The sequence below is a fragment of the Mytilus californianus genome, unplaced genomic scaffold (assembly GCF_021869535.1).
Source record: "Mytilus californianus isolate M0D057914Y unplaced genomic scaffold, xbMytCali1.0.p SCAF_9, whole genome shotgun sequence".
NCBI lineage: Eukaryota > Metazoa > Mollusca > Bivalvia > Mytilida > Mytilidae > Mytilus > Mytilus californianus.
In genome coordinates, this window is record NW_026262745.1 from 92,255,745 (window position 1) to 92,282,318 (window position 26,574).

At 32.9% G+C, this 26,574-nt stretch overlaps 1 protein-coding gene across 25 annotated transcripts; it reads left to right on the forward strand.

Moving 5' to 3' along the window:
* On the forward strand, window positions 1-26,159 carry LOC127714132 (DNA-binding protein SMUBP-2-like). 25 transcript variants are annotated; one of them, XM_052220108.1, is made up of 19 exons: window positions 1-169; window positions 2,686-2,849; window positions 5,042-5,237; window positions 6,326-6,426; window positions 6,784-6,944; window positions 8,612-8,812; window positions 9,886-10,110; window positions 11,876-11,973; window positions 13,878-14,060; window positions 14,821-14,939; window positions 15,370-15,464; window positions 17,064-17,187; window positions 19,607-19,755; window positions 19,828-19,855; window positions 19,967-20,038; window positions 20,156-20,227; window positions 21,421-21,622; window positions 22,781-22,913; window positions 25,347-26,159. In XM_052220108.1, the coding sequence occupies exons 1-19, from the start codon at window positions 99-101 to the stop codon at window positions 26,124-26,126; spliced, it is 3,174 nt and encodes a 1,057-aa protein (XP_052076068.1). In that variant the 5' UTR covers window positions 1-98; the 3' UTR covers window positions 26,127-26,159. The 25 variants fall into 25 exon arrangements, with proteins under 25 accessions (XP_052076068.1, XP_052076067.1, XP_052076072.1 ...); XM_052220107.1 differs by lacking the exon at window positions 19,828-19,855 and having other exon boundaries at window positions 19,607-19,783; XM_052220112.1 differs by lacking the exons at window positions 19,828-19,855; window positions 20,156-20,227 and adding an exon at window positions 20,272-20,299 and having other exon boundaries at window positions 19,607-19,783; window positions 19,967-20,010.
* Window positions 26,160-26,574: the final 415 nt, after the last annotated feature.

A 26,574-nucleotide genomic window follows, 5' to 3' on the forward strand; every position in this document is an offset into this window, starting at 1 on the left:
TCTCTCCCTATCCCATAATCTGACCAACGATGACAACATTTTTTTAGACTACTCAACATTAGGCTTTTTAGTTTTTATCGAATATAGGGAAAGTAGAGATGGAAAAGTTCATTGAGACTCACCTTAAACTGTTAGATCTAGAAAGAGAAACTGAAATAGAAGAAACGAGGTTTACCATTTGTTATTATTAGACATTTTATCTATTGTCGCATTGAGGATTTGGTTTACGTCCACGATACAAAAACTTGTAGAAGTTTATTTTTGATTAATATAATTCATAGCAATCATTTGGTCCATACATTTTAGTTGTGACAGGAAAAATCATGGTTTTGACCTGGGTCCGTTGGCTGAGGATTTGTTCCCCCTATCATATCCAGAAATCAACGCCACTTTGCTTATTTGAATATTATACTAAAGAAATCGGATACGGGTCATGGAAATTATATTGAAATGATAGGGAATTTAGAAAAAATGTCTGTTTTAACTTTGATTTAAGTGATAGACAGGTTGCCGGGGCAGAAAATAAATATACACAACAATATACACCATTTAAACGATATATAATGACTGGCGTTGCAAAAATCAAGGTTCCTGAGCTATTTTAAAAATCGAAGCGAGAGGCTTTTAATATCGCAGTATAAAATACAGGCTAAAATGGCTGAAACGTCAAATTTGCAAACTTCGTGTTGAAAATTGGCTAACAAGATCATTAGAAATACAGGTTGCCGGGGTGAAACTTGAAACTTGAATGTCCAAAGAATAAGCAAGTCCAAACCTTGTATGTGTAGTCGTTGAACTCTAGGTTCCCATGTAAAGTTAAAATGCCTCTATTTCAAGAAGAATAAACTCACGAAAACACGAAAAATTCACTAAATTCGCGTTCATTGTTTTGATTTTGACCGCTTGACAACTTTACGGAAATATCAGAGTGATTATAAACAAGGACTCTGTGACGGGCAACTTATAATATCCGTGTTTTAAAGATTTTAATGATATCAAGCCAGTCCAGTTCAAACTATTATCACGTGGTACAATTCTCATTTACATATTATGAATATTAATTAGCAAAAGTACTACTAATTTCTGGCTATGTTTAGAAAATACATGTATATTATCATTAACAGTACTTTATATACCTATTCAGGTATTAAGTTGGTAAATATATTGGCCTTCTATTACTTTAGGGGTCCAACCATTACTATTTAAAAACGGAGTGTCCCACAATATACATGATATAGATATAAGAAGATGTGGTATGAGTGCCAATGAGACAACTCTCCATCCACATGTATATAGTGTAATTAAAATGCATTATGCTGTTGTATTATTTTATAAAAAACACATTATTTTCTCGTTCTTTCATGGATGCTGCCATTTTATTGACTACTATGCATGCTTTTTGAAAAACCCCTGGAAAATTTATAAGCAAATTGTTTATGACGTCGTTTGACAGTTACATGTATCAGGATTACGTTTTGAGATGGGCTATTCACAATAGATTTTTACAGTTTTTTTAAAAATAGATTTTACTGTAGACATACATTTTGTGCAATTAAACCTGGCTAATGCATCTTAAACTTTCAAACTGTACTCTAGTTTTTGAATCTAAAATCTAGTCACATTTTCTACTTTTATCAAGACTATAGTGTTCCAGTGATCAATACAGAAGATTTTTCAAGGTTGGATCTTATAAAATAATTACAGTATTTCTCTGTTAATTTTTTTTTTATATATTTTATACCTTTTACAATACTCATGATACTATTTAGTTTTAATATATATGCTTTATACATATATGTGTACACAAAAATGTATGTACCTTAATTTTATGACCAAAAAAATTAAAACTTTTAAAATATTATACATTAATAAATAAATAATTTAAATTCTTGGTGTACTTGGGAATGTTGGGTATACTGAATCTAACCGTGTATTTTTATTTTGAATATTGGACCATAACAGGCAAAAGTCCAATTTCAAGTTTTTCAGTTCTTTGACCACATTTATTTGGTGTCAGAAACCTATGCTGTGTCAAATATTTAATCACAGTCCAAATTCAGAGCTGTATCAAGCTTGAACGTAGTGTCCATACTTGCCCCAACTGTTCAGGTTTCAACCTTTGTGGTCATATCAAGCTGCGGCCAGTGGAGAATTTTATTTAAGTTTTTACAGAAACTAAGATAGATAGACAGATCTTTAAAAGGCAAAAATGTTCAACAAAATAAGACCAACAAATTAGTCAAAATACCAAAATTGTCAATTGACCCATTGTATTAAAGAATAATTGCCCTTATTAATCATAGTCACACTTCAAATACAGAAACACTGTAAAATGAATGCACTGTTTATGAATAATGCATAAAAAATATTGGATAGCACAGTTTTACTAATGCACAACCTTTCCCCTTTCTTATTGAAACTACAATGTATTTATCATGTTAGTCCTAAAAGTAAAACACACATTAAAAAACCTTCAAAGTGCAGCTTCAAAGAGGATAATCGCTAATTTCAACAAGAAGATAAAAAACTTCACATAATTTGTTAATCTGAATTGTGAAAATTTTCTAGAATGACATGTGCCCATCCTAATTTCAAAAGCCTAGATATGCTCTTGATAACTGACTGGAAAATTTGAGGGAAGTATGAGTTAATATCAATAAAATTTGTTAAATTTTTTAATTTCAGAATTTTGACAGAAAAGTTACCACCCAAGGAATTACAAAGAAGGGGAGTTTGTCTGTTAAAACTTAAAATCAGTGGACGTAAAACAGGATTGTATGGCAGAACTATCTTGTCTTTTGAGGCTTCTGGTGGTATCAAGGAATTTCCATCCCATAATATTACTTCAGGTACTGTAAAGTCTTGAAAATTAGATACTGTATGTCAGAAGGCTTTAGTTCTTAATTTGGTACTGCTTGTCATGTTAATTTTTATGCCCTGCCTACAATAGTAAAGGGCATTATTTCTTTCCTTCTGTAAGTCTGTTCGTCTGTCCTGTTTCAGATTAAAGTTTTGATGTAAGGTAGTTTGTGGTCATGCTAACTTAGAACTAAATACACATGTTCGTGATGTTTATTTTGAAATGAACTATTTCATATATATGCCAAATTAGGGTTTTGACCCAGATTAGGTGGTTTACTGAAAAGGTGTCCTTTTGACATATATTCATGTTTATCTTGTTTTCAAAATAAATGCGCCAGGAGCTTATAGTATAAAAATAGGGAGATGTGGTATAATTGCCAATGAGACAAATATCCACCAGTGAACAAGGATGTAAACAACTGCAGGTCACCGTGCTACCTTCAACAATGAGCAAAACCCATAACTAACAGGTAGTTGTAAAAGGCCTAAGATAACAAAATGTTAAACAATTCAAAAGATAAAACTAACCATCTGATTTAAGATTAACATTAAACATGTTAAATGAATTTTTTTTATAGAAAACATATTTGATTAAATTTACACAAGTTGCAGGAAGTAGTCCATGGTGTATAAATCTATTTGTTCTACATGTACATTCTTTTTATGGACAAAGGGAAATAACTCATTTCACAATATTGTCTAGATATGCTTTATAAAATGCAGTGGTTAATTTTAAGTTTATAATGCAATTGAAAGCAATTTTTATCCTCTAAAGGCTCAGTACCACTTAGATTAACAAAATTTATACTCTGATCAGAGGTGGATTTATGGGGAGCAGGGGGTCCAGCCCCCTTATGTAGCTACATATATGGTTAATGCATAAACTTTTTACATACCCACTCAGAACGTTGCCTCCCCCTTTTTAAAATCCTGGATTCACATCTGTAGTCATAAATGTATTAACCAGTGGAGTAGAGATTTGAATTTTTTTTAAAGTTGCAGCAAGAGTTTTTTTCTTTTGAAATAGAGGAAGATTACATTGATGTCTATTTGAATCATTGATATCATGTGTATATTCCAAATAAGGTAGGAATCCAAAGAGTCTACTGAAATATGGTCACCTGGTCTTCTCCTGTTGGCAGTAAAACCCATGCTTAGGTGACATCTGTTTGGAGGTACAGTATGTATAAATACCCAGCCATGTCCAGTTAGAATGGGGAGTTATGTTTGATACCTTTTAAAGGGAGAGCACCATGTTCTCTGCACATAAAAGAACTTTGAAATGTCCATATGTGCCCTTTTCATGGCAATTTCAGCCCTTATCCAAACATTCACTTTTTCCAGTTGCAGTCTAAATTTCCCGCCCTTCATCCTGGTGGACCCTCTGTGCAGGTCTTACCTATTAGATTTATTTGTTAATTTGCTGCTATTGCTGTCATGACTATGCATGAAATATATGGCATTGGACAAAGTAAAAAACCATCAATCCATTAAATAAGGGAATCTCTTTCATTACATGTGTATCAGTTGCACCTAAATTATTATTCTACAAAGTCATAGATAGAAGAACATTGGTGGTTTGAAACATTCCTTTTGATACAGATGTTATTTATTCTACATCTGTCTAGTTTGGCTTTGGTGTTGTACAAATTAAAGATTAAATAATTTATTTTCTTTTACAGCATCGTTAATGTTTTGAACATAAAATTAAAGGTGTTTGGCCATTACTATGTTCAATGTAAATATTTATGATACAAGGGGTAGATTTACTTGTATACAATGTCCACTAGGTTATATCAAATTATTATAAGACAACTTTTTAGTCTAAACAGAAACAAAAAGGCATATCATACTACAATACAGAAAATACAGAAATGATCAAAGCATAAATAGATAATTTCCAGTCTTCACAAAAAAAGTTTTGGCTGACTAAGCAAAAAATTAGTTTTTCACCAAATTTCTATATAAGATATATTTATAAGCCTTGTAATGCCTCTGTTACAGAAGCTTGTTATTGAACCTACTTCATTTTCACTGATTTTGGCCAGTATGCTTGGGGTATATCAGGAAGATTGAGTAAACTTTGGAAGTTCAACTGAATGGTTGTTAAACAATAATTGTAAGCAGATATTGCACAAAACAAACAAAAAAACTCCTTGAATTTGACTCTAAATTTCAGGTGATATAGTAGGATTGTGTCAATCATCAAGTGATCAACAGACAGACAGTGCTGGTTCTGGAATCATCACAAGAGTTAGTCAGACAGAGATCAATGTGGCATTTGATGAGAGCCAGGATCTATTTTCATTGGACGATGATGCTTTGTATAAGCTGACAAAATTAGCCAACGATGTGACATACAAAAGAATCAAAAAGTAAGTAAAGGATTAGGCCAAAAATAAAATTTAGATTGTTTGATGTTGCCTACCTACCAACCTAAAAAGCAGCCTACCTGAAAAAATGTATGACAAATTGGTTCAAATTTTTTTATAAGAGTTTTTCCTGCTCTAAAGTTGTTTTCTTGTCTAAAACATGTAACTTATGTTGTTGGTCAAAAAAAAAAATCCCTACCTACATACCCAACCCTACAATGCATGGGTAGGCAACATCAAACAACGAATTTAAACTGTAGAGGTAACAATTCCCAAAGTTCTGGTAAAATCTGATTACATGTCCTGCATCCATGTTACACTTACAAGGATCTCAAACATCTCTGTTCTACTTGTTGTTCTGATAAATATAATTTACCAATTAAATTTATGCCTCCAAATTAGTTCAGTGTGTGAATCTTTGTAACTAAACCCCAGGACCTCAAAAATGTCTTCACAACAGAAAATAAAGCAGAGTGTAGTCAGATCCTTTGTTTAGGAATAGTTGACATATGTTCTGTATTTCAATCAGATTCACACTGGTAGGATTTAAGAGGTTACATTAAGGTAAGTATTACAATTATTTTTTCTAAATGGAGGCTTTTTCAAGATGTCCAGCCTGTGAAACTTGTAAAAATGTAGGTGGAAGTTTATTTAGTTGGCTGTTGAGTGTTGATGTCAGATATTTTGTTATTATGGCTGAATTCATTTACCATAAATCCAAGACTGTTGGACATTTAGAGCTTGTCCTATGTATTGGAGTTTGTCAATCAAAAAAGATTTTTGTTTCAAATAATTTTGTTGTTGTTGGGTAAATGTCTCATTGATGGTCATCTCTCACTGATAGCAGGTGGCCAAGAAAGTGCAGAAGTCAAATCAGAAAGAAATGACTAAAGTCTTAACAAAAACTCATTCATAAATTTGAAAAAAAAACCAGTTTGAATTATGTTTTGTTTCTCTTGTAAAAACATTTACAATTTCGTTGATACAGGTACAATGTAGTAATATTAATCATAATTGTTTTTAACAATTTTCACTGAATTTAAAAATAAAATAAAAGATAAAGATAAAAGTTGTTTGTGTTTTATCTTTAGTGCTTTGAACCGACTAAGCCAAGGCCATTCTCAGCCATGCAGCCACCTTGCATCTGTCTTATTCCAGGAATCAGAGTTATCTCCTCCTTTAGAAAGCAAAGGTAACACTTTTCTCTTTCCATATGTATATGGCGTGAAAGTTTTTTAATTGAGATTTTACGTGAGTGTACAGTTATCCTAAAAAAAAAAATGAAAACCAACCTTTTTTAATACATATAAATAATGTTTTCTGCATATTGATAATGAAAAATATCAGCTACAAGTCACAATATGAACCTTTTTTAGCATGCAATTCAATTTATGAAATATATTGTCCACTTTTCTGTTGTCCTTGTTGTTAGAATATTTAAAAAATCTATGCTGTTTCTTTAAATGATACCATTGAATTAAACAACTTCTAATATAAAGTTGTTATACAGTTTTCCATTGAAACAATACCTTTTTTCCTGACTTTTTAGAGATCTATTATATAAATAGTGACTTAGATGAATCTCAGAAAGAGGCTGTAAGATTTGCTTTAGGTCAGCCAGAGATTGCTGTCGTCCATGGACCTCCAGGAACAGGCAAAACTACAACAATAATAGAAATCATTATCCAGGCAGTCAAACAGGGTAAAAAGGTAAGGCACCAGGATTTTTGAAAATTTGTAATTCCAAAAAACTGATCAGACATTTTTTGTGGATGCTAAAAAATCATATAAATTGTGAGAAACATGAGATTTTTTTTTTTGCGATCAAAGGATACGTCCTCTATGCTCTATCCTGGATCTGTTACTGTACAGTATTAGCTTATTTTTATGCCTGACCTATGATAGTAGAGGGGCATTATGTTTTTCGATCTGTGCGTCCGTTTGTCTGTCAGTTCGTCCGTTCGTCCGTCTGTTCCGCTTCAGGTTAAAGTTTTTGGTCGCTTCAGGTTAAAGTTTTTGGTCAAGGTAGTTTTGATGAAGTTGAAGTCCAATCAACTTGAAACTTAGTACCCTATGATATGATCTTTCTAATTTTAATGCCAAATTAGAGTTTTGACCCCAATTTCACAGTCCACTGAACATAGAAAAATGATAGTGCGAGTGGGGCATCCGTGTACTATGGACACATTCTTGTTGCTATATTTTTTTTTAACATGTAAATAGATGAACTTGTACTTGAGATTGATTTTTTCAGGGATACTGGCAAGTTATTCCATAAAAAAGATTCTAAATATATAAAAGATTACTTATACAACTCTGTTTTGGCTTTTGGAACTTTTTTAAGACATATTCCTTAAACAATATTGGTTATTTTCTGGCATTTCTTTAAATTTTTAGGTTAAACATACAGGGGCTTCATACATGTACTTTAAGTATTTGTACATCAAAACAGATTTATGGTATGAGATTCTGTTCTCTATTGTCATCCACTCAAGCTGTTTAAGCAGTGGTGCTTATGCTAAAAGTGGATCAGCATCTAAATTAGCATTTGGCATCTCATTTCCAAGGAGATTATTCGGCCCCTCCCCCTCAAGAAAGGGTCTATTGACTTTGAAGCTTTTGCTTACTTAACAGGTATTAGTTTGTGATTAGGTCAGTATAAACATTTAACATTAAACATATTTTATTTTCCAATTTGGAGTATAAGATGAACCACTAATGGTGAGTCAATGATATTTGGTATGCAGTTGTATAAGCATTTGTATGTCTTATATAAAGATTATATGGTCCCACCCCCTTATCATTGTTCATTGAATTTGAAACATTTGCATAGTTTACAAGGTCAAGTTTGTATTTAGGTCAGTTAAATGGAAACCACTGATATTATTGATAAGTCAATGGTATTTGGTATGCAGTTTTATTAGCATTGGCATTTCTCATTTCCTTGGAGGTTATTTTGGCCCTGCACCTTCAGTCATGGTTCATTGACTTTGGATGTTTTGCATAGATTACATGTTAAAATATTGCCATTACAACTTCAACATTTGCATTATACTATCAAATTTACATAAAGGCGAGACATATCTCTGTGTCAACATTTTATTCTTGTCATTGATTATAACTATACATGAAGAACAAAAATTTGTGGGGGGAAATATTTACATTTTTTTGTTAAGTGCGAAATTAGCAAAAATAAATCCATTATGAAAATTTCCCACAATACAGTATCAAATGTTTACATATTGTAAAGGTAATTCTATAACAAAAGAATTGTATCTAATTTTCAATGCCAGTCATGATACATTTTAGCTTTAGTAGGAAGATGCAAATAAAACATGGCTTCCATTGATCATGTCTTGGTGATTTCATTTTTACAGATTTTAGCTTGCGCTCCTTCCAACATAGCGGTAGATAACTTGGTAGAAAGATTAGCATCTAATAAACAGAAGATTGTAAGACTTGGTCACCCTGCCAGAGTATTAAAACATATTCAGAAGTATTCACTGGATGCCATATTATCTACCAGTGATGATACAAGGCTGGTGGAGGATGTCAGAAGTGATATGGATAAAGCTATGGTAAGTATTCACTTGATGCCATATTATCTACCAGTGATGATACAAGGCTGGTGGAGGACGTCAGAAGTGATATGGATAAAGCTATGGTAAGTATTCACTGAATGTCATATTATCTACCAGTGATGATACAAGGCTGGTGGAGGACGTCAGAAGTGATATGGATAAAGCTATGGTAAGTATTCACTAGATGCCATATTATCTACCAGTGATGATACAAGGCTGGTGGAGGATGTCAGAAGTGATATGGATAAAGCTATGGTAAGTATTCACTAGATGCCATATTATCTACCAGTGATGATACAAGGCTGGTGGAGGATGTTAGAAGTGATATGGATAAAGCTATGGTAAGGGGCAAACATTTGATTACCTGATTTAGAAAGTATCAACTTTTCAGAGAGCACTTATTTTGATTGTCTTTAGCATACCTCATGTACCTGAAAACAAGATTCCTTACTAATCTTTTGTGATACTATCTCATTTTAACAGAGATAATTTGGCCCTGCACCCTCAGTCATGGTGTATTGACTTTTAAAAGATTTTCATAGTTGACATGTTAAAGTGTTTCAATCTTAATTTCAACATTTGCATTATACTACTATCAAAATAACTTACAGGTGAGACATGTTCATTTGTCAACAATTTATTTATGTTTATCTTAACCTTGTGACAGTTTAATTTTCATAAATAAGATCTTTCCATGACAATTAATGTATTTAATATTCCATGCTTGAAAGTTTTTATTCAAAGGAGCTACTGGGTATATTACCCATAGACATACAAATTTCTACCCATTGTTATGTAAGCCCATGAAGTTGCACCCCATTGATATATTTAACATTCTGAAAATGTGACCCATTCCAGCGGCACATCTGTGTTTACCTGTATATAGGAAGACCCCCCTTCAGTGATGCAGCAAACCAAATTACTCTAGTAAACAAAACATAGACAACTAAAATCCATCATAGACTCAATGGACCGAACTGAAAACGCAACACCCAAAATAAATGAAGTTATAAGTTATATTTAAACAACTTGATTTAAGTTCATGTGATGTATAATTTATATTATATTAGTCAAAACTGAAGAAAACAAGAGACAAAGGGGAGAGACAGAGGTTAAGACAAGATATGAAATCTCTGAGAAAAGAATTAGTCCAGAGAGAGCAGACAGCCATCAAACAAATCCTGAAGAAAGCTGATGTTGTCTTAGCAACCATGACTGGTGCATCTGCTGATGGTCCACTGAAGCTGTTAGATGATAAACACTTTGACCTTGGTGTCATTGATGAATGTTCACAGGTTAGTTGTGAAATGTACTGAAATGTCAGGAAATTGCTTTCTGTCTAATAAAATCTATGATTAGGTATATTGAAAATAATATCTCCCTTTAAAAAGTGCATTAGCTACGATTTAGACAAACATCTGAAATACCATTCTTTTTGTTTCAAGTATTGATAAAAGCGGAATTTTGTAATACTATTTCATTATAAGCAGTCAGTTTGACCCAAATTTGTCAAAAGATGCTCAAAAAGGTTGCTGATGTATTATTGACTTGCAAGTCAATAATTTGACCTCATTGAATCTCATTCATGTGACCTTCAATTTAACCCCTTAGCTAGATATGGGTTACACATGTTCTAGGTGTGTTCAGATATTAAAAGGAAAAGAAAGTCAACATTGAAAGTGAAACAAGGGTAAACCATTTGGTTGACTGAATCTATCTACAAAAAATTATTCTTATACAGAATGCCCCTTTTTTATGAAACAGGTGCTACCTGATGAGTTCTGGAAGGCTATTGGTGCATATTTGTTTTATTTATCATCATACTTTTAGATTAGATATATAAATTCCTGGGAAATCATATGCTCCTCAGATACAGATATGTGGGTATTGTATGCTCCTTAAAAACCTTTATATTTATCTCCAACCATGTTTTTTCGCCCCCATGTTATTGAAGGTCTTTCAGCACATAAGTCGTACGACCAAAATAGATCCATATACCACCCAAAAGGAACATATAAACATGTGCTTTATTATTGGCATTTCATTCTTTTTGTCCTGTGTATACTTGATGTAGGTTTTGTATCATTAAAATCTGTACCCATATTAAGAGACTGAAATTAGGTAAAATTTTGGTTTCTGAGTGATATCTTTGGAACCATATGCCCAAACTTTACCAAACTTTGTTTGAAAATGCTCGGTGGAATATAGCAAAACTGCTATTGCTCAGCAGGTCGAAAGTCAAGGTTACCATACCTATAAATATACGAACGTTTGTGAGCGTTTCATTTCTGGACAATATTTGTTTAGCCATGATTTAGATCTTTACTAATCTTTGGTGGATAATATGCATTGGGGTAATAAAGACCCCTATTGATTTTGATGTAAAAAACAACAACAGATCTTTACCAAATTTGCAGGGACAATGCTTCTTTAGGAGAAAAAGACCACAATCGAATTTGATGTCAATAAGTAGAAGATCTAGGTCACAGCTTTTTAAATACACTGACATTTGACTAAAATTTGGGTTTTAAGGAAAGTGAGGGAACTTTTTCTGCATATGCAACCTAATTAATCACATTGCATTATACATACAAATTATGGATTCTTTTTTCTAGCAAAATTATTATTAAAAGTTGTATGTCTTTAATCCCAATGTCAGCAGTTATTTTCATTTAACATCACTTTAACATCACTAAAAACCAGAACCTGAGATCAAAACCAGAACCTGACACAAAAACCAGTACCTGACACAAAAACCAGTACCTAACACAAAGACCAGTACCTGACACAAAAACCAGTACCTGAAACAAAGACCAGTACCTGACACAAAAACCAGTACCTAACACAAAAACCAGTACCTGACACAAAAACCAGTACCTAACACAAAGACCAGTACCTGACACAAAAACCAGTACCTAACACAAAGACCAGTACCTGACACAAAAACCGGTACCTAACACAAAGACCAGTACCTGACACAAAATCTCTTTCTTCTACAAATCGATAAACAGCTTGGCTTATGCACTAATGGTTCTTTAGTAATTTTCTTATATTCACCAGGCAATAGAAGCAGCATGTTGGATTCCATTGTTGAAAGTACCTAGATGTATACTGGCTGGTGACCATCTTCAATTACCCCCTACTATACTGAGTCACGAGTAAGTTCTCTATATCTACAGTTACCCCCTACCATACTGAGTAATGAGTAAGTTCTCTATATCTACAGTTACCCCCTACCATACTGAGTAATGAGTAAGTCATTTACATCTACAGGTACCCACTACTATACTGAGTAACGAGTAAGTTCTCTATATCTACAGTTACCCCTACCATACTGAGTAATGAGTAAGTCATTTACATCTACAGTTACCACCTACTATACAGAGTAACAAGTAAGCCCTCTACATGTACAGTTACTCCCTACTATACTGAGTAACAAGTAATTCCTCTATATATCTACAGTTACCCACTACTATACTGAGTAATGAGGAAGTCCTCTACATTTACAGTTACCCACTACTATACTGAGTAATGAGTAAGTTCTCTACATTTACAGTTACTCACTACTATACTGAGTAATGAGTAAGTTCTCTACATTTACAGTTACCCACTACTTAAGTGAGTAATGAGTAAGTTCTCTACATTTACAGTTACCCACTACTATACTGTGTAATGATTCAGTTCTCTACATTTACAGTTACCCACTACTTTACTGAGTAATGAGTAAGTTCTCTACATTAACAGTTACCCACTACTTTACTGAGTAATGAGTAAGTTCTCTACATTTACAGTAACGCACTACTTTACTGAGTAATGAGTAAGTTCTCTACATTTACAGTTACCCACTACTATACTGAGTAATGATTAAGTTCTCTACATTTACAGTTACCCACTACTTTACTGAGTAATGAGTAAGTTCTCTACATGTACAGTTCCTCACTACTATACCGAGTAATGAGTAAGTTCTCTACTTTTACAGTTACCCACTACTATACCGAGTAATGAGTAAGTTCTCTACATTTACAGTTACCCACTACTTTACTGAGTAATGAGTAAGTTCTCTACATTTACAGTTACCCACTTCTATACTGTGTAATGAGTAAGTTCTCTACAATTACAGTTACCCACTACTATACTGTGTAATAATTACGTTCTCTACATTTACAGTTACCCACTACTATACTGTGTAATGAGTAAGTTCTCTACATTTACAGTTAACCACTACTATACTGTGTAATGATTAAGTTCTTTACATTTACAGTTACCCACTACTGAGGGGCCTGATGGGTTATTTTCGTTCTTCGTGATCGGTGCATTTTCGCTATCGTGATCCGTTTTTCACCAGGTTTTTTTTTTTTTTATATTTTTGTGATCCGTGATCATGGAAATTTATTTTCTGTGAATCGTGATTGACAAAAAAATCAACTCGTGAATCGTGATGAGACCCCCCCATCAGGCCCCTCACTACTTTACTGAGTAATGAGTAAGTTCTCTACATTTACAGTTACCCACTACTATACTGTGTAATGATTAAGTTCTTTACATTTACAATGATATTAAGTGAAATATTTCCTCCAGAATTTGACAAATATTGTTGTTTAAATTATCTCCCTTTGATGAATCAAAAATTAAATTGCTTCTTTAACAAAATAAAACGAAGATCCATAAGGTTCTAAAAATAGACCTTTAAAAATGAATGAAATTCTTAATTTGATTGTCAATCTATGTGAAAAGTCTATAGAAAATCTATATTTTGTTGAATTTTGAAAATATTGGCTCACCTTAACCCATGAAATCCATGAAAATTACTACAGGTACCCCATAAATTTTAATTAATTTACTGTATTTGTCTTCATTTAAGTATTAATTGCTATTGCTTCAGAGCAAGCTCATCAGCTATATTTATATCCAAAGGGTACTGCACTCTGTGCAAAGATATTCCATACATTTAAATTACCCCAATAACTTAAAACTCTTTATATCATTGTCTTATGATTTGTTCCTTTTTATTTCAAGCTTTCTGGTTATCTCATGCTTCATTATTCAACTTACCTTTCCACAGGGCTGCTAAGACTGGATTGGAGACGACCTTGATGGAACGTGTCCTTGGTCTCTATGACAACCAGATAATGAGGATGTTGACAACACAATACAGAATGAATCAGGTCATCATGCAGTGGTCATCTGATCAGTTATATGATGGTAAACTGGTGGCACACCCTTCAGTCTCGGATCATTTGCTAAGGTATCATGTTAATCCTCATGGAAACAATCCTCCCCACTGCTTTCCCTAAAATGTGAAGTAGCATTCCTATGTTATCATCCTGCAGGCATCCTAAGCTACTTATAGTTGATTACTTTTTTTGTTTGACAGAAAAGTATCTCCGTATTTCCATATTTCCCAGGAAATGTACCATATACGACCATTTCAGGGTCAATTTAAATGCATTGCACTAGGCCGTGAAGCACCAACTATGAATACAGCAAAGATTTAATTGCCTTTCTAAGGCCCAAACAGTGAACACAACCAGACACAAACTATTCTAATACTGTGAATGCAGAAATGTTTATGTGCAATTATAATTGCCATTGTTAACAATTGACAAAAATGGGATTATTTCTTATTTGTGGAATATGAAATTTAAAGTATTTTACTATGATGTCACGTACATAACAATGTTACCAGTATTAGAAAAATCAACAGAAGTGAAGCAAGATTTTTAAATTTTTTATTTTGAAAGTCTGTGAAAAAGTTCTGAGCCAAAATGTAGAAATTGAGTATTGTCTTTAATTATTTGATGTAAACTCAATTCATTGTCCTTTTAATTTTCGATTTTTGATTGGTCTGCACGACAGGATGACATTCAAAAAATTGTCTCCTGCTTAGCCATGGGATAGAGTTAATTATCTCCCTTGTATTAGCCAATCACAATCTGGCATTTTAACGTGAAGTATAATAAATTAAAATATTATACTGTCATATCAATATAACATTTATATTCTAGAGACATCCCAGGTATTACAGATAATGAGGAAACATCTGAGCCTCTGTTACTGATTGATACAGCTGGTTGTGAAATGTATGAATTAGATCTGCCAGAAGAAATATCCAAGGGAAATGAAGGTTTGGCTTATACAAAGTACTCATTATAAAGCATTGATCAAGAAATTTTTAGACAGTATCTTTGGGTTCCTCTTTGAAAAGGGTTCCAGCTCAACATTTTCCATGGTTAAGAAAAAAAGAAAGTTAAAAAGTATTTTGACTGATTCCCATATTTTTTTAGCATAAGGATGATGGATCAAGTTCGGAATCCCTTGTTTGGTGATTTTCATTTTTTTTGTGTCAAGTTTGGCAAACAATTTTTTTAATAACTTAATTCCTGTTAAAAAATCACAAGTTTTCAGAGACCTCTTTTTTTGTGTTAGGTAAATTGATATATTGGCATAAGATTGTTTTTATTGATTCCTGGTGTAAAAAAAACACTTTCGCCTACCTTTTTCTAAAATTGGCATAGGAAATGTTTTAGCTGCAGTATTAATTTAATATTTAACAGGTGAGGCTGATATTGTGGCTACTCATGTTGAAAAACTAATATCCTATGGACTGAAGCAGGATGACATAGCAGTTATTGCCCCTTACAATCTACAGGTAAGATCTTTTATATAGACACCTTCAGAAAGATATAGCAGTTATTGCCCCTTACAATCTACAGGTAAAATCTTTATATGGACACCTTCAGAAAGATATAGCTGTTATTGCCCCTTACAATCTACAGGTAAGATCTTTATATGGACACCTTCAGAAAGATATAGCATTTATTGCCCCTTACAATCTACAGGTAAGATCTTTATATAGACACCTTCAGAAAGACATAGCAGTTATTGCCCCTTACAATCTACAGGTAAGATCTTTATATGGACACCTTCAGAAAGATATAGCAGTTATTGCCCCTTACAATCTACAGGTAAGATCTTTATATAGACACCTTCAGAAAGATATAGCAGTTATTGCCCCTTGCATCTACAGGTAAGATCTTTATATAGACACATTCAGAAAGACATAGTAGTTATTGCCCCTTACAATCTACAGGTAAGATCTTTATATAGACACCTTCAGAAAGATATAGCAGTTATTGCCCCTTACAATCTACAGGTAAGATCTTTATATAGACACCTTCAGAAAGATATAGCAGTTATTGCCCCTTACAATCTACAGGTAAGATCTTTATATAGACACCTTCAGAAAGACATAGCTGTTATTGCCCCTTGCATCTTCAGGTAAGATCTTTTTATAGACACCTTCAGAAAGATATAGCAGTTATTGCCCCTTACAATCTACAGGTAAGATCTTTATATGGACACCTTCAGAAAGATATAGCAGTTATTGCCCCTTACAATCTACAGGTAAGATCTTTATATAGACACCTTCAGAAAGACATAGCTGTTATTGCCCCTTGCATCTTCAGGTAAGATCTTTATACAGACACCTTCAGAAAGATATAGCAGTTATTCCCCCTTACATCTACAGGTAGATCTTTATATAGACACCTTCAGAAAGATATAGCAGTTATTGCCCCTTAAAATCTACAGGTAAGATCTTTATATAGACACCTTCAGAAAGATATAGCAGTTATTGCCCCTTAAAATCTACAGGTAAGATCTTTATATAGACACCTTCAGAAAGATATAGCAGTTACTGCCCCTTACAATCTACAGGTAAGATCTTTATATAGACACATTCAGAAAGATATAGCAGTTATTGCCCCTTACAATCTACAGGTAAGATCTTTATATAGACACATTCAGAAAGATATAGCAGTTATTGCCCTTTACAATCTACAGGTAAGATCTTTATATAGACACCTTCAGAAAGATATCACAGTTATTGCCCCTTACAATCTAAAGGTAAGATCTTTGTATAGACACGTTCAGAAAGATATAGCAGTTATTGCCCCTTAAATTGTCATTTTAGCAGCAAGGGGAATAATTCATATTAAATTCTACTTTAAAGCCAAGTTCATTCATTTTGTTATTAAATACTGCAGTAAGGACCTTGTAGAATGGTTACTGTAGACCTTTCACTCTCAACTGAGGGCTTCCAATTTATTAGGTACATAGAACAATATTAGCTTTGTAATGCAAACTCTAATCAGAGGCATTACCTTTTGTAAGACTTCATTTGTTCTGCTTAAGGGTGAGCTTCTGAATGATGCAGACAATTGTTTAACAATAATAACATATTTTCCAGGTTGAGCTTTTAAGACTTCGATTGTCTTCCAATTACCCTAAAGTTGAGGTTAAATCAGTTGATGGATTCCAAGGCAGAGAGAAGGAAGCAGTAGTAATATCGCTTGTTAGAAGTAATCCTAAAGGTAATTTATCAATTGTTAGAAGTAATCCTAAGGGTAAGTTATCACTTGTGAAAAGTAATCCTAAAGGTAATTTATCAATTGTTAGAAGTAATCCTAAGGGTAAGATATCACTTGTGAGAGGTTATCATAAAGGTAAGATATCACTTGTGAGAAATAATCCTAAGGGTAAGAAATCGCTTGTGAGAAGTAATCATAAAGGTAAGATATCACTTGTGAGAAGTAATCCTAAGGGTAAGATATCACTTGTGAGAAGTAATCATAAAGGTAAGATATCACTTGTGAGAAGTAATCCTAAGGGTAAGAAATCACTTGTGAGAAGTAATCCTAAAGGTGAGAAATCACTTGTGAGAAGTAATCCTAAAGGTAAGAAATCACTTGTGAGAAATAATCTTAAAGGTAAGATATCACTTGTGAGAAGTAATCCTAAAGGTAAGAAATCACATGAAAAAAGTAATCCTAAAGGTAAGATATCACTTGTGAGAAGTAATCCTAAAGGTAAGAAATCACTTGTGAGAAGTAATCAAAAAGGTAAGATAACACTTGTGAGAAGTAATCCTAAGGGTAAGATATCACTTGTGAGAAGTAATCCTAAGGGTAAGAAATCACTTGTGAGAAGTCATCCTAAGGGTGAGAAATCACTTGTGAGAAGTAATCCTAAAGGTAAGAAATCACATGTGAGAAGTAATCTTAAAGGTAAGATATCACTTGTGAGAAGTAATCTTAAAGGTAAGAAATCACTTGTGAGAAGTAATCCTAAGGGTAAGATATCACTTGTGAGAAGTAATCCTAAATGTAAGAAATCATTTGTGAGAAGTTATCTTAAAGGTAAGATATCACTTGTTAGAAGTAATCCTAAGGGTAAGAAATCACTTGTGAGAAGTAATCCTAAAGTTAAGAAATCACTTGTGAGAAGTAATCCTAAAGGTTAGAAATCACTAGTGAGAAGTAATCCTAAGGGTAAGATATCACTCGTGAGAAGTAATCCTAAAGGTAAGAAATCACTTGTGAGAAGTAATTTTAAAGGTAAGATATCACTTGTTAGAAGTAATCCTAAGGGTAAGAAATCACTTGTGAGAAGTAATCCTAAAGTTAAGAAATCACTTGTGAGAAGTAATCCTAAAGGTTAGAAATCACTAGTGAGAAGTAATCCTAAGGCTAAAATATCACTTGTGAGAAATAATCCTAAGATTAAGACATCACTTTTTAGAAGTAATTTGAAAAATGGAAAAAAAGATGGCAAGCAGGTTTAGCATTAGAAATATTGTGATTTAATCACTGAAAATAAACCACTTTATTACAGTATTGAGTGTCTTTATTTATTATCTATAAAAGTATGGACCTCGATGGCCCAGTGGTCTAAGTAGTTCATCAACTGTATCACTAGCCTGTCAACAATTAGGTTGTGCATTTGACTCCAATTTTAATTGAGTAGGATTGCCAGTTATCCTGCCAAAGGTCAGTGGTTTTCTCCAGGTACTCCGACTTACTCCTCTAATAAAAACTGACCACCAAGATAGAGCCAATAGTGTTGAAAGTGGTGTTAAACACCAATCAATCAATCACTCAATCAATCAATAAAGTAGGTGTGTGATAAATTACAGTTATATAGCAGTCAAACAAGTTATTCAAAAAAGTCATTAAAAGGTCAACATGAAATAGTCCTAGAAAGGTCACCACATGGTCTTTAATGTTGAATGACAAGCACAGAATAGTAAGTTTTGAAATAAAAAAAAGTCCTTGACCTTTCAGTCCTAAGTGTTATTTTGAACACCTGGCCTTTAACTGATTTGTTAATGCAAAGCAATCTTGGACGTTTTTCCTCTGAAATCAATTTTAAACCTCTGGGAGATACAATTTAACATCAGATGGGGTTTATAACTTTATAGGTTTTAAATTTTTAAGTGAATACTTTGGTATACAGTTCATATTAAAACTTATGTTACATGAATCAACTTGAGGAACTAATATCTAAGCTCTGAGCTGTTATGGGTCAATTGTTGATATAGCAATTTAAACAGATTTAACCATGAATTTTTCCCATCTGTTAATTCTTCTTATCCAATACTCAAAAAGGTGGTAAAAAAAATTAAATGAAAAGACAGTTAAATTGTCTCTTGTAATACCCAATAATTTCAGGCTCCACATTTAGGGAAATGTATTGTGCATCCCAGTCAAGAAATTTGATTGATCATTTTAAGATATACATATACTTGTTTTACATAAATATTATACTTGAATATTTTACATGAATACTTTTACATGAATATTTAACGTGAATACTTTTACATGAATATTTAACGTGAATACTTTAACTGAATATTTTACATGAATACTTATTTTACTGAACATTTAAAATGGATACTTATTTTACATGAATATTTACATGAACAGTTTACATAAATAGTGTTTGTCTCTACAGGTGAAGTGGGATTCCTTGCAGAGAAGAGAAGAATTAATGTAGCCATTACACGAGCCAGGAGACATCTGATGGTAATATGTGATAGTGAGACAGTTGGACACGACAAGTTCCTCAAGTCTTTAGTGGAGTATATGACATGTAATGGAGAAGTTCAGACAGCACATCAGTATATAGAAGGTAAGTACAATGAGTTAATGGAGTATATGACATGTAATGGAGAGGTTCAGACTGCACATCAGTATATAGAAGGTAAGTACAATGAGTTAATGGAGTATATGACATGTAATGGAGAGGTTCAGACTGCACATCAGTATATGACATGTAATGGAGAAGTTCAGACTGCACATCAGTATATAGAAGGTAAGTACAATGAGTTAGTGGAGTATATGACATGTAATGGAGAGGTTCAGACTGCACATCAGTATATAGAAGGTAAGTACAATGAGTTAATGGAGTATATGACACGTAATGGAGAGGTTCAGACTGCACATCAGTATATGACATGTAATGGAGAAGTTCAGACTGCACATCAGTGTATAGAAGCTTAAGGTAAGTACAATGCGTTAGTGGAGTATATGACATGTAATGGAGAGGTTCAGACTGCACATCAGTATATAGAAGGTAAATACAATGCGTTAGTGGAGTATATGACATGTAATGGAGAGGTTCAGACTGCACATCAGTATATAGAAGGTAAGTACAATGAGTTAATGGAGTATATGACATGTAATGGAGAGGTTCAGACTGCACATCAGTATATAGAAGGTAAGTACAATGAGTTAATGGAGTATATGACATGTAATGGAGAGGTTCAGACTGCACATCAGTATATAGAAGGTAAGTACAATGAGTTAATGGAGTATATGACATGTAATGGAGAGGTTCAGACTGCACATCAGTATATAGAAGGTAAGTACAATGAGTTAATGGAGTATATGACATGTAATGGAGAGGTTCAGACTGCACATCAGTATATAGAAGGTAAATACAATGAGTTAATCTTTGGTTGACTTTCTATAATCACATAATATAAAAATATAGAATGTAAATACAATGTTTTGGTATCTTTGGTGCACTTGCTATAATCACATATATAAAAATAGATCTCTGTGTTGAAATTATTATTCGGCCATACTGTGAAGTAAATATAAATAAGAAGATGTGGTACGAGTGGCAATGAGACAACTCTCCATCCAAGTAAGTATGCTTTACCGTGTGATGTAGTTTTCACATCAATGCCTCATCCACTTCCTGTTAACCCAATTCTTTTAGTGGTGTATCATTAGTGAGGGTCTGGATGGGGTTTATAGAATAGAGAATAATGGATCAAATCTACAGAAAAATGGGCCAAAATATAAAGAATAGACAAAAATAGACAAAAAAATAAAGAATAGACAAAAATAGACAAAAAAATAAAGAATAGACAAAAATAGACAAAAAAATATTAAGAATAGACAAAAAATAAAGAATAGAGAAAAAAGGGCAAAAAATATAAAGAATAGACAAAAATAGACCGTGCAAGGGCTGTATAGCCAGTCAATGTCGTTAAAAACTTCCATATGTAAAAATAGACAAAAAATAAAGAACAGAGAAAAAAGGGCAAAAAATATAAAGAATAGAGAAAAATTACCTAAAAAAAAAGAATACAGAAATGAAAAGCCCCCATCCAGACCCTCATTGTTTTTCATGGTATTTGCTTATGACATAATTATATAAATAGAAACCAATCCAAATCCATATTTTATCTAAAATTATAAAAGCTTAAACTTACAGTGCTTAATTCAAGTTCGAATCACATTTAAATATCATTTCAGACGGAGTAGTTAATGCCAAACTTTTAAGACCTGATCATTTGAGTGACCTTCTGTCTGTGAAAGTAACCAGTCAGAAAGGTCAGAAAGGCCAAGGGGCAAAACCAAAACAGAAACAGAAACCAAAACAGAATGAGAGACCAGAACCTAGAGATCAACTCAAAGGTCATGGAGATAATGAAGTGTCAAAAAGAACTGTTGAGAGGTTTTTACAGATTTTTCCTTTTCAATTGAATATAAAAATGAGAGGATGTAGTATGATTACCAATGAGACAACTATCCACCAGAGTTCATGAAGTGGATGTCATCAATTATAGGCCACTGTAAGGCTGTAAGCCTTCAACAATGAGAAAAACCCATACTGTAAAGTCTGCTCTAAAAGGCCCAGACATGAAAAATGTGAAAGAATTCAAACAAGAAAAACTGAAAGCCTAATTTATAACAAAACAATTTACTAAAAACAAATCTGACAGACATGAACCAAAATAACTTCTGAAGTACAGGCTCCTTACTAGGGACAGACACAAAGTCATAAAGTGTGGCAGGGTTAAACATGTAGTGTAACAGCACAAAATAAGAACAAGCTGTAAAAATCAGTTGGAAAGAGCTTGACTCATCAGATTGTCAGGAAGCAGAAAAAAACACTTAGCAAAAATAAAAAACTGATCTCATAGTGATTGCAGTAAATGAAAGCTGATTCAAAATATAAATAAAATCAGGAGATGTGGTATGATTGCCAAGGAGACAACTATCAAAAACAGCAGAGCAATACCTTGTGCAAAGCCAAAATATAAGTATCAACAGGATGTAGGACCATAAGTGTACATGTAGTTTAATATTTTTAAGTATGTCTTCAAGATTAGTATGGATAAAGACAATATTCAAAATTAGTAAGAGAAGTGTAGAACATATGTAATCTAAAGAATAGCTGTGATATAGCCTTTTTTATTTCACTCATAGCATTATGCTCTTATATTTTTAAATTGATTAGTAAAGCAAACACTAATTATAATCAATTTAAAAATATTAGAGCATAACGCTGTGAGTGAAATTTTTTCTAAGGATGAATTTTCCCTAATTTCGTTATGCAAATGAGATCATAAAAATTTTGTAAGTTTGATCTTATTTAAGGATGTTTGCTACTCTGTTGCAAATTAACAAGCTTTTTAAAAGACTGCTATAAATTGAGTGTACATGAATTAAGCAACTAAAAAAAGTAGAAAAAAGGTAAAGGTTCGTCAGCTTGTTTTCAAGATATAAGCCATTGAAAATTTGGCGGGAAGTGATTCTCTCTAGATTTTTCATACATTTAACATTGGCACCTTTTTTCTTTCAAAAAATAACAAGGATTTGATTTTTACAGGGATGAGGCCATTTTAATGAAGAAGACACAGGAATATCAGGAACATTTAGACAAGTTTGTGACAGATCCATGTCAAGAAATAATGGAGTTCCCTGTCTCATTAAACTCGTATGATCGACTTATAATACATGAGGTATGGTATATAATAGTGGATACATGCCGGATAGATGTCTCATAATATAAGAAGATGTGATATGATTGCTAATGTGACAAATATCCAGCTAAGCAGTGTTCTCACCAGGATTTTTGGATAGCACCAGGGTAATGCGTGTGGACAGCTTGGTGACATGATTCGTACAATCAGTTGTGTCGCATCGCCTCGCTTAGCTATATTTCTAGTTACTGCAGTTCTCTTGTTTTGTTTTAGTACTGTGGTACTGTGTTATGTAGACATTGAGTCAGAAAATTATTGGTAAAAAAGAAGTAAAGTCAATAAACTATTTCTATACTTTAATAATATTTTTTTTTAAATAAATAAAACATGATTCTTTACAAAATATTCATCTAAATTTAAAGTAATCAAATCTTTTATAGAATCCATGATCAATAAAAATAAAATATCATTCAAAGGAGACCAAAAATGTTCAATTTAAAAATGTGAAAGGATTCTTGTCATAAGGAGATATAAAATTAACAAGAACAAATATTGTTTTATTATTTGAACCAGTTTCTATCTTAAATTTAAAAAAAAAAAAAAAAATTCAGAAATTTAAAAACTTTTTGCCATAGATTTCATGTAAATATTAACCTTTCTTGTCTTTGGTGATAATCGAACATTGATACAGACTTAATACTGCACTGAAATCTAAATCTTTATTTTTCATGATCCATTCAAAAAGAATTCCTAAATCTATAAATTTATCTTAGGAAGTAACCATATTCAATGTCAACAACAAAGTCTCCCTATTTTCCTGCCTAAATCATCAGTAAATGACAGGAAGTAGATATAAATAGATTTAACATGTGCTTATGGATAAAATTTGCAAGATTACTTCTGTTATTCATTAATTGTGGATATAGATATCCAGTTTGAAGGTACAGTCATGCATTTTATTTATTAAATAGAATAGATTGCAATTAATTGCAAATAAACTTTAATATTCTACGTGAAGTAACTGGGTCATGTGATATGTATAGATGTCCGTCCCCTTTGAATTACATGTTCACAGATACTATAGTTTGAAACCAGATATCATGCACTAACTATGTCATAATTAAAGAAAATTTTGGCCATGGTTTAATCAGACATATTATACTATTCTAATGATCCAACTTTATTATGTACAAAAAAGTACAGACGTGTGTACAACTATCGGGTCCACACTGTTTGTGTACAAAGTATTTGCAGACTTGTCACAGCGCTTGGGTTGTGAGTGAAGCCATAAAATAATTATCAGTGATTATAAAGTTATAAACTCCTAATTAAAACACAAAAGAATAATGTAACAAGTGTTAATTACATCGATTTAATCCAATCAACAAGATTAACCTCATAAGGTAAATCGATAACCTGGTGTCAACAATCTGGGTTCAACTGGTTTGAACTGGTCAAATTTCACCTGGAATTTTATACCGCACAGAAAAGATTTAACAAATCGTTTAAAACTTTACCGATTTACGATTTCTTTACTGAAAATTTTAGCACCACAGACAAAAATTATACATCGCAGTAAGACCGATACCACCACGGTAAAAAATTATACATCCCTGGCCCGCGGTCCTTTAATGGCCTGGGGAGAACACTGAGCTAAGACCAAAGGAAGTGGATGTAAGCAGCTATAGGTCAATACATTACCTTTAACAATGAGCAAAACCTATTAAAGTGAGCTATCTAAAAACTGCTCTGACATGAAAACATGTGAAACAATGCAAATGAGAAATCCAACAACCTGATTTGTGAGTAAAGAAAAACAACCACTGAATTACAGGCTCCTGACTTTGGACATACAGAATGTGACAATGATACCACATATCTTATTTTTATATTCATCATGTATGCTTGTCACTAAAAGATTAAAAAGCCAAAATAGACTGGATAATATAGCCAAAAATGTCTAGGGAGACTTTTGTCTTGTCTGAGGGAGTTATTGGAAAATAAAAGTGACATAAGTACAATATATAAGTTTATTCCCAAATCATTTTATTTTTTTGTGTGTATATTTTTTAGCTATATTTGTGCTAGGCATTTAACTGGGAAACTTTCCCTACACAAACTTTACAATTTCCTTATATAATTAAGAAGATTTGATGTGATGGCCAAAGAGACAATATTCCAGCAGAGACCAAATTACATAGAAGTTAGAAACTATAGCTCACTGTAGGTATTGCACAATTCCTTATAACCATATATTAAATGCATTGCACACGGTCATAAAACCCAATAAAGGCTTTAAACAAGACCATAAAGGGGAACCATTTAACCTTGTACAGATTTAAATGCCAATTCTTAGACCAAAACTGCAGACAAAACCTGATGCCAAAATAAACTATTGCACTATTATGCAGTTCCTGTTTATTAACTTTTAATTTTATTTTGTAAAAAGTAAGCATTCCTTTTTTATTTTAGTTGTCAGAGAAATTGGGACTTGTACATGTCAGCAGGGGTATTGATAAAGAGAGACATCTTGTTGTTTCCAAACCAGGCATAAAAGTTATCGAGGAAAAAGATTCATATGAAAAACAACAAACTGGGGATCAGGAGGAAATACCAACCTCAACCCATCTTGGTGAAATCAAATCACAAAGTGATACAACTCCTGCTGAATCTAATAATAATAAGTTGATATGTAAGCATTGTAGTAAGGATGTCATCAAAGCTAATTATAGCCTTCATGAAATCCATTGTGCTAGACGTCAGAAAGAGGCTGCACAATCTGCTAGTAGTGTTAAAAATAGAAAAGAAAGTGCTAAAAATAGACCTGAAAATCAAAAGAAGCCACCATCCTCAACAAAAAATATGAAAACAAATGCTGAGAAAGACGTGATTGCTAAATTACAAAATGTTGATCCCGATGATTTTGATGCACTCATTGCCTCAACGAAGGAACTCGATAGTAAATGTAACTTTACGAAATGTAAGGTTAAGACCTTGACATTGGGTCATACATGTGAATTCTGTCAGAGACGATTCTGTCTGAATCATTCCATGGCAGAGGTTCATGGGTGTGGTGATGCTGTTAAAGCACGTGCGAGAGCTACCATTATCAAAGAAGGGGTGTTATATAGGGGCAGTGGTGTACCAAGTAAATTGCCAGACGCTAAGCAGAAAGCATTGTTACAAAAGAAGATGGACAAGAAACGATCAGAGATGGAAGCTGATAGGCAAAAAAAGAAAAAATCAAAATGATGTTTGCTGTGATAATAAATTATTTGTGTTTCATTCATGTTTTGTGCGTTAGTCTGTGAAGAAAGTAACAGTATAAACAAAAATAGGAAATCCATAAAAATTGACAAAATCAAACGTTTGTCTATAAATATCAACCAACAGAACGAATGGAAAACAACTGTCATATTCCTGACTTGGTATAGGCATTTTCCTAAGTAAATGGTAGGTTAAACTGGAGGCAGCATTAGCCCTTGGTATATAGTTATATATAGATTCATGAATTGGAGAATTTAATATTTAGAATACAAGTGCCTTATTTTCTGATGTTTCTGCTTTTTTCATGGTTCAATGACCACTTAATCATCTGACTTTTTCATTTATAGTAGTAGAACAACTGTATTTGGTATTTAGATTGCAAGGTATGCATGACTGTTAGACAGGGATTACCTGAACTTGACCTTGATTCATG